Genomic DNA, 9281 nt, shown 5'->3' with positions numbered 1-9281 from the left:
TCACATACATGCAGGCAATACACTCATACACATAGAATAAAAAAATAATAAATAAAATATTTTTTAAAAAAGACACTAAAAAGCCAGACATGGTAGTGCATGCCTTTAATCCCAGCACTTGGGAGGCAGAGGCAGGCGGATCTCTGTGAGTTCAAGGCCAGCTGCTACAGGGAGACCCTGTCTTAAAAGACCAAAAAAAAGACACTAAATATGAAAGAGAAATCATTGAATCATTGGCAGAGTTAAATTTCTGAGACTTTTTTCCCACATACCTAGTATGATGGATGGTGTGCTGGTTAGCTTTTGTCAGCCTGACACAAACTAGAGTCACCTGGGAAGAGGGAGCCTCACTGGAGGAACTTCCTCCATCAGACTGGCCTGAGGCCACATCATTTTCTTAATTGTTAATTGATGAAGGAGGGCTCATTCCACCATGGGTCATGCCACCCCTGGACAAGTGGGCCTGGGCTGTATATGAAAGGTAGCCGAGCAAGCCAGGGAAGCAAGCCAGCACACAGTGCTCCTCCATGGCTTCTGCTTGAGCTCCTGCCTGACATCCCTCAGTGATGGGCTGTGAAGTGCAACTGGAAGTCAAATAAGCCTTTTCCTCCCCAGCTTGCTTTTGGTTATGGCGCTTGTCACAGCAACAGAAAGCTAACTAGAATAATGGAACCATAGTCTATCGGTGCTAACCCTTCTGTTTTTGTTTTCAGTATTATGTGCCAAGAACCTCGCAAAGAAAGATTTCTTCAGTAAGTGAACATCCGGTTTTGCTTTTGTATAATGTTATTTATGTCTTTCTGAAATTTTATTTTTTTGTACTTATGTTTTATGTGTGTGTGTGCATGTTTGTGTGTGCGTGCGCACATGCTCCACATCATACATGTGGAGGTCAGAAGCGAATACAGCTTGCAAGAGTCACTTTTAATTTTCCACCATGTGGGTCCCAGAGATTGAACTCAGGTCATCAGGCTTGCAGCAAGTGCTTTTACTCCTTGAACCATTTCACTGGCCCCTAACATTTTAATTTTTAAAAAACACTGGGCATATAAAGCCAGGTGTGGTAGCACACACCTTTAATCCCAGCACTCAGGAGGCAGAGGCTGGTGAATCTCTGTGAGATTAAGGCCAGCTGGGGCTACCGGGAGACCCTGTCTCAAAAAACAAAACAAAAATCCAACAAAAGCATCAAACACTGGGTGTTGTTTTCTAAAGTCTAGGAATCCAGAGTTTGACAAACATTTCCCAGCTTCCTGCAGCATAGAGCTCCCTAGTTTAAAGGCTCAGAATTCTTAGCTCACACCTAAAACCTGTCTCTCATGCCCCACTCCAGCTGCACCCAGTTTTCTTGGCCTCCCCATGCATCCTGCTTTTCTGCTGGATGGAGTAGTCTCTGCTCAAATACAAATGTATCTGTAATGTAGCTGGTTTCGCTGATATTGTCAATCCAGTTTTGTAGATTGAATACCATTTAAAAATTCTTGTAAGGAAGCTGGGCATGGTGGTGCACGCCTTTAATCCCAGCACTTGGGAGGCAGAGGCTGGCGGATCTCTGTGAGTTCAAGGCCAGCCTGGTTTACATAGTGAGTTCCAGGACAGCTGGAGCTACAGGGAGACCCTGTCTCAAAAAGACAAAAAAAAATAAAAATAAAAAATAAAGAATTCTTGTAAGGAAAAGAATTGTAAAAATTGTGATTCCTTTGCTGAAGGAAAGCCTGGCTCCTCAGTGGGAGGGGACTCGCCCCCTGGGAAGTGGCTCCTGCAGCCTTGATTCTCCCCATTTCTTTGTTCACCCTTTGAGGATGGAGAAACTTGGGCTCAGAGGCTTTATCCAGTGGCCAGGAAGTGCCACAGTGGTGTCCACAGCCCAGTGTCAGAACCCTCAGACCTGGCCACCCATCTGATGTCAGAAGACTCTCTGATTCACATGCCAGCATTTAGGGGCTTAAACTAATTAAAACTCGGGGAACCCCGGCTTCCATAGCCTAGATGGGCAAAAGAGCCCAATTATGACTTTTTAGAAGTTTACTTCTTAAGGGACTGGAGAGACCGGTCAGCTCTTGCAGAGGACGTGGGTTTGGTTCCCAGCACCCACATGGTGGCTAACAACAGTCCTTACTCCAATTCCAGGGAATCTGACACCCTCTTCTGGCCTCCTTAAGCACTGTATCCACATGGTGTTCTTACATACATTCAGGTAAAACACTCATACACATAAAATAAAAAAAATAAAAAATTTAAAAAGAAGTTTACTTCATCATAGATGTTGTTCTCTGAATTACATTAGCCTGTTTAACACTTGTCAGAGGCAGGGCCACAGAGATGACTCAGTAGTTAGGAGTACTGACTGCTTTTGTGGAGAACCTAGGTTTGGTTTTCAGCACCCACATAGTAGTTCACAGCCCTCTGTAACTCCAGTTCCAGGGCATCTGATGCCCTCTTCTGGCCTCCACAGGCACTGTAATTCATAGCTGTGCATGCATTCACACACATAAATAAAAATAATACAAATTAATCACCAGAGATGAGCATTTGAAACAAGCCTGTGTTTTCATGCTTTTCTGTCTTCTCATAATCTCAAAGTGAAGGCATGTTTCAGAAAGTTAAATAGTGGAGAATTTCTCTGTAAATGGAAACTAAGTCAGTCAGAGTGAATAGAGCGGTGTAAAGGAGGCCTGTATCGGGATGGGTGATCTTGCTGCTCCCTCTGGGAGAGGTTGCCTCTGACCACCTGGTAGACTTGTTGTCTTATCTGGCTGTGTCTCCATCTCTCCTCCAGGGCTCCCTGACCCCTTCGCCAAGATCGTTGTGGATGGCTCCGGGCAGTGCCACTCAACCGACACTGTGAAAAACACATTGGACCCAAAGTGGAACCAGCACTATGACCTGTGAGTTGACCTGTGAGACTCTGGGAGGGCTGGGGTGGGAGCAGGTGCTGCCCTTTGAGGAGCCGCATTCAAGAAAGAGGAAAAGATTGCTGGCCTTTTATTTGTTTTATTTTGTTTTGTTGTATTTGAGACAGGGTCTCCCTGTAGCCCCAGCTGGCCTGAAACTCACTATGTAGACCAGGCTGGCCTTGAACTCACAGAGATCCACCTGCCTCTGCCTCCCGAGTGCTGGGAGTAAAGGCATGCGCCACCATGCCTGACAGATTGCTGGCTTCCTTTTTCTTTAATTTTAATATTTTATATGTTTGAGTGTTTTGCCTGCATGTATGTAAGTGCACCACTTGCATGCAGCGCCCATAGAGGCCCGAAGAGGGCATCAGATCCCCTGGAATTGAAGTTATAGATGGTTGTTAGCTGTCATGGGGTGCTGGGAACAGAACCCAGGTCCTCTGCAAGAGCAGCCAGTGCTGTTAACTGCTGAGCCATCTCTCCAGCCCTCTGTTGAATTTTTTAAATGTTGACTTTTTTGGTTATAAAAGCTTTCTGCAGGAGGAAAATAGAATTTTGCCGGTTTTACCATGTTTATGCCCACAGGTCACCTAACGCTTTTGTGTATGCATTCCAAATCAAGGGTCACAGTTTCATATGCACCCATATTTCCATGTCCTTGCTAAGAATTTTTCATCAGTTTCTTCGTGACTATTGTTTTATTAATTCTAGTTGCACTGTGTGTTGGGGTGGAACTTTTAGAGATCCTGCTTCCAGGGACTTGGAAGGTGGTCACCATTTCTTTTCTTGAAGTTTCTTCTCTGCAGCTGCCTTGCTCTGAGATTGAATTGGGGGAGGGTGTACTGTTAGTATGTCCTCTGTGTGCTTGGGATGAACCTGGGATTATGAGAAGTTCCTTGTCACAAACTAGTATTCTTTGTTAAAGCTTAATTGTTGGGAGCCTCTGACACTGCCCTACAGAGGTACTAGAGTCAACCTCTTTTACAGCATTATTACTCTATGCTAGGCCTGTTGGCACCAGCTCATAATCCCAGAAGCTTGGCAGGCGGAGGCAGGAGCATTGTAAGTTCAAGGCCTACTTTGATTACAGAGTGAGTTCAAGGCCAATTTATATGACACTCTTGTGCAGAAATGTGAACAAATGTCGTTCACCTTAGATAGGGAACTGACAGACCAAAGTAACAATACTACCAAAGTTCAGTTTGGTGAATCAGTGTATTGAGATTACTTACAGGAGTTTGGGTGAGGGGTCACTTACAATAGTATAGGTGAATGGTTACTTACAGGAGCATGGATGACTCACTGACAGTTATATCATGAAAGCTTCCCTACCTCCTCACAGCATGGCTGATGACTCACAGAAGCTGTGACCCTGGAGCTCCCTGTATGACTTGCAGGCAGCTCCACAGGTTGAAAAGAATCTTCCAGCAGCTCAGCTGGTCCTAGTCTCCTCAGTAGGCCTTACTGCTAATATAACCTTGGGGAGGGAGGGCCATGTGCACCTGGTCAGGTTCAGGGACTTCCTGAGATTTGTGAGCTGTTTACTTTGAATCTTAAGAAGACGTCCTTCAGAACTTCTTGAATCTTTTTTTAAAAAATATTTTATTATTTTTATTTTATGCGTGTATTGCCTGCATGTAGGTAAGTGCACCCGTGTCGTGCAGTGCCCACGGAGGACAGAAGAGGCCGTCGGATCCCTTGGAACTGGAGTTATGGACAGTTGTCAGCTGCCGTGTGGGTGCTGGGATTCAAACCCAGGTCTTCTGCAAGCACAACCAGTGTTCTTAACCACTGAGCCATCTCTCCAGCCCCTCTTGAATCTTTTTAAAAAAATATTTTATGTGTATGAGTGTATTACCTGAATGCAAGTAGGTGAACCATGTTGTGCAATATTCACAGAGGTCAGAAGAGGGCACTGGATCCTCTGGAACTGGGGTTTCAGACAGCTGCCATGTGGATTCTGGGAACCAAACCCAGGTCCTCTCCTTTTAACGGCTGAGCCATCTTTCCAGCCCCCAGAACTTTTTGAATCTTAATGAGCTTCCTTTTAAGCCGGGCGTGGTGGTGTATGCCGTTAATCCCAGCAGAGGTAGGTGGATCTCTGTGAGTTGAAAGCCAGCCTGGTCTACATAGCAAGTTCCAGGTCAGCTGGGGTTACAGGGAAGACCGTGTCTCAAAAGGACCAAAAAAAAAAAAAAAAGACCTTCCTTTTAGAACTTCCTGAGTCTTAACAAGCTTCCCTCTAGGATAGATTGTTTCAATTCAGAAAAAATTGCTTCACAGCACCAGCCTGGGCAACTTAGACTCTTTTCTGAACATAAAAAGTGAAAATACAAATGTGGTTCATCAGCAGAGCACCTGCCTAGAATCCCCCAGTGAGGATCTGGGGGCATGACTCAGTGTTAGAGCACCTGCCTGAAATCCTCCAGTCAGGGGCTGGGGGTTTGGCTCAGTGGTAGAGGGCTTGCTTACTTAGCTAACTGTGGAAAGCCATAGGTTCAATCACTAGTGTTGCAAAGACGTTGATAAATAAGTAAACATTTTTCAAGATTTGATAAGCCAGGTGTAGTGGTACAGACCTTTAATCCCAGCACTGAGAAGACTAAGGAGTCAGAAGCAGAGGCAGGCAGATATCTGAGTTTGAGGCCAGCCTAGAGTCTACATAACGAGTTCCAGGCCAGCCAGGGTTACATAGTGAAACCCTGTCTCAAAATTAAATAGATAAATAAATAAATGATTATTACTCTCCATTTTTCCTTGCATAACTGGTTGTAGTCATTCATCCATGCCTACTGAAGTTAGTAAGTGGGCATATATTGAACCGTGTTCCACGTGAGACACAGAGCCAGTTGTATCTCCCCTCCACGTCCCCCCCATAAGGATTCTAAGTCAGTCAGATACATTTAAATGAGGTCATCATTATTCAGAGGTCATCATTATTCAGAAACAGAATTAAAATGAATCTGCATGTTCTCTGCAGATACGTTGGGAAAACCGATTCTATCACCATCAGTGTGTGGAACCACAAGAAGATCCATAAGAAGCAGGGCGCCGGCTTCCTGGGCTGCGTGCGGCTGCTCTCGAACGCCGTCAGCAGATTGAAAGACACTGGCTGTAAGGACCAAGCGCTCTTCTGCCTCTTAATGCAACTGGAGAAAGCTCAGGAGGCAGCTTTTTATTTATTTATGTTTATTTTTTATTTCTTTTGAATGCTGAATACAGAATTCCTGCCTTCCTCCCTAGTTAACATTCCTTGGGTTAAGTTTTGAATTGTTTGTTTGCAGACCAGCGTTTGGATCTATGCAAACTAAATCCCTCAGATACTGATGCAGTTCGTGGCCAAATAGTGGGTAAGACCTTTCTCGTCTGTAATAAAGGATGCTTGTATGGAACCTAGTGTTCCTCATCTGTATAAAGGATGCTTGTCTGGAACCTAACATTCCTCACCTGTAGAAAGGCTGCTGTACGGAATCTAACATTCAGCTCCCGGTTGGCCGAGGAGTGCGCATAGCACTGGCTGGGGACATGCTTCGAGGACAGAGCACATACAGGCCATCTCTTCAGTACTAAACCTTTCTTCCTGTTTGCTTTTCATTACTTTCCTCCAGTTTCCATCATCCTGTCACTGAAACCAAGTTAATGTGACTCTAGGAGAGATAGAGGATTATGATCCTTAAGTGTCTTTCTAATTACCAGATAAATGGACACTTAATTGGCCATTGTATTATTCAAGGGTAGCCCATAAGAACTGCAGCCACAGATGCTAGAGTTCGGACTTAGCTTCTTTGGGAAGACCCATCCTGTATGTAAAAAGCAATGATGACTTGTGATAAATGCCACATAAGGTGATTTATAGAGTCAGAAGATTCCATTGTATGCAGGGAGAAATTACAACACACTTAGTGTGGACGGGAAGCATTCCGACAGAGTGATGTATCTTGGTAGCTCATCCTATCACCCACCCTGTTCTTGGCAGTGTGTTACGGGGAAGCAAATGTTGCCTATATGCACTGCAGGGAGCCCATGGAACAGCAGCCAGGCTGAGTCACTCACGACTCCAAATGCCTCCTATCCTGTCACAGGCACACATGACCTAAGGGGATGAGCAGTTCGTGTCCACCCTAAAAGAAGTCCTACTGGCAATGTTACCACATTCTGCCTTCCCACCCGAGAGTCCTTCTTTGCTTTGTGTAGGGATATACCAGGGGCAAAAATCAAACAACTGAAAACCTAGGAATAAATAGCAGAGGTATTGCTGGTGTGGAGGTGCATGCCTTTAATCCCAGGTCTCGGGAGGCAGAGGCAGGTGGATCTCTCTGAGTTCAAGGTCAGCCTGGTCTACATAGTGAGTTCCAGGACAGCTGGGGCTACAGGGAGACCCCGTCTCAAAAACACCAAAAAAGAAAAGAAAAAAAAAAAAAAAGCGCAGGTATTTAATGTGATGGAGCTCGATTCTGCAGGCACTGAAGGTGCCCCCTGTACCCTCACTAGACATAAGCCACAATCTTTTTGTGACAGAAACTAACTTGATGAAACTGCATATTCATTCTGTAGTTTTGGCGGGGGAGGTGTGAGAAACCCAGCCCCTTTTCCGATCCTCATTTACAAGGGCTATTCCAGGTGGTATGTGGTATATGCAGCTGTTGGACTGAGATGCTTCACACTGAAAGCATGGAGGGTGTGTGTAAACTCACTACTTTTTTGATGATACTGGACATAAGCTATGAATTTGCGGTGGCTCACTGTGTACCGCTGTATGGAGCAGGACTGGGTTTTAATGTAAGCTGTTCTTTTCTGTTACAGTCAGTTTACAGACTCGAGACAGAATTGGAAATGGAGGGTCGGTGGTGGACTGCCGAGGACTGCTAGAAAATGAAGGGTACGTATGCCTACCGTGATGTTAGCAGCTTCCTCTCTGAAAGTAGGAAACAATCTTCCTATCCTAGGTTACTATGTGGTATAAAACTGTGGTCTAGCTGGGCGTGGTGGTGCACATCTTTAGTCCCAGCAGTTGGGAGGCAGTGGCAGGCAGATCTCTCTTGAGTTCAAGGCCAGCCTGATCTATTTGGTGAGCTCTAGGCCAGTTGAGGCTACAAGGAGACCCCGTCTCAAAAAGACCAAAAAAATAAAAATAAAAAAATAAAAACAAACAAAAAAACCCAACTGTGGTCTAGTTACCTATTTATAAGGGAGGTGTAACTACTCTGGAGACTATATCAAAAGATTCAGGAACCAACTTAGGGAGGTTCCCACCAGACAAAGATGTGACAGTTTAGCTGGGAATGGTGGAACATGCCTGTAATCCCAGCACTTTTGGGATAGAGGCAGGAGAATCATGAGTTCTAGGCCATCTTGGGCTACAGAGTGAGAATCTCATTTTTCTATTTTTAAAAAATTTTTTAAGTTTTATGGGGCTGGAGAGATGGCTCAGTGGTTAAGAACACTTGCTGTTCTTCCAGAAGAGAGGACCTGGGTTCAATTCTCAGCACCCACATGGTGGCTATCTGTAACTCTAGTTCCAGGGGATCCAACACCCTCTTTTGGCCTCTGTGGGTATTGCATGCACATGGTGCACTTACATACATTCAGGCAAAACACTCATACACATAAAGTAAAATAAAATTAACAAATTTTTTTTAATTTTTAAAATATTTATTTATTTATTTTTATACCTACTTCCCAGATAGCACCCTCCCATAGCCTCCCTCCCCCCACTAGAGCCCTTATACCCTGATATCCCTGCTACTGTCTGCTGTGTTGTTGGCACCCCCAGCCATTCCCCACTACTTGCCCTTCTGGTGAATCTAGTCAGCCTATCTAGAGGTCTTTGTTTTAGGAGGGTCCGCTGTTCCTCATCTAGCTGTAATCAGTTGTCAATATTCCTTTGGATAAGATTGGGGTCTGCTGTTCATTTTCCCAGTTCTATGCTGGGTTACTATCTGGGAGTCCCTTTGGCCACCCTGGCCAACAACTCAAAAGAAGGTATTGCCTGTCTGGCATTGTTGCTTGTTATGTAGCCGTTAGCTATACATATGGACTCTTATGAAATTATATTGGCTCCTTTAATCTTTGGTTATACTTTGCCTTTTGGGTATCTAAGGCCATACAGTTGGTTCAGATAAACCGATTTATTTTTACTCTTAAGGTCGTTTGAGGATCTGTTCCTCAGGGGTCCCATGGGCTTAGGAGGAGCCCCTGGCTCCTTTCTTTTACCAGTTCCACCTATGTGAAGATAAGTCAAAGGTCCTACTCGACCACGGTTGGCTTCGCTCGGAAGCATGGAGGAAATGATTCTTCTGTGTTGACCCTCCTCTTTGTAGACTGGACACTGGTTCAAGTCCATTTGATAGGGTCTCCATGGCCTCCTTGATCAAGAGGACGGGC

General features: G+C 44.9%; 1 protein-coding gene across 2 annotated transcripts in view; it reads left to right on the top strand.

Moving 5' to 3' along the window:
* Smurf1 (SMAD specific E3 ubiquitin protein ligase 1) overlaps nt 1–9281 on the top strand; it is a 115161-nt gene that overhangs the window by 77168 nt on the left and 28712 nt on the right. For both annotated transcript variants that reach the window (XM_008824031.2, XM_008824032.3), the window contains exons 2-6: nt 714–752; nt 2780–2888; nt 5878–6011; nt 6182–6247; nt 7701–7776. In XM_008824031.2, the coding sequence (XP_008822253.1) occupies nt 714–752; nt 2780–2888; nt 5878–6011; nt 6182–6247; nt 7701–7776 (424 nt within the window). The remainder of the gene's footprint in view (nt 1–713; nt 753–2779; nt 2889–5877; nt 6012–6181; nt 6248–7700; nt 7777–9281) is intronic.

Source organism: Nannospalax galili, unplaced genomic scaffold, assembly GCF_000622305.1.
Source record: "Nannospalax galili isolate Female #2095 unplaced genomic scaffold, S.galili_v1.0 scaffold809, whole genome shotgun sequence".
Lineage (NCBI taxonomy): Eukaryota > Metazoa > Chordata > Mammalia > Rodentia > Spalacidae > Nannospalax > Nannospalax galili.
The sequence above is the reverse complement of the archived record's forward strand: the minus strand, read 5'-3'. Positions and strand labels throughout refer to the sequence as shown.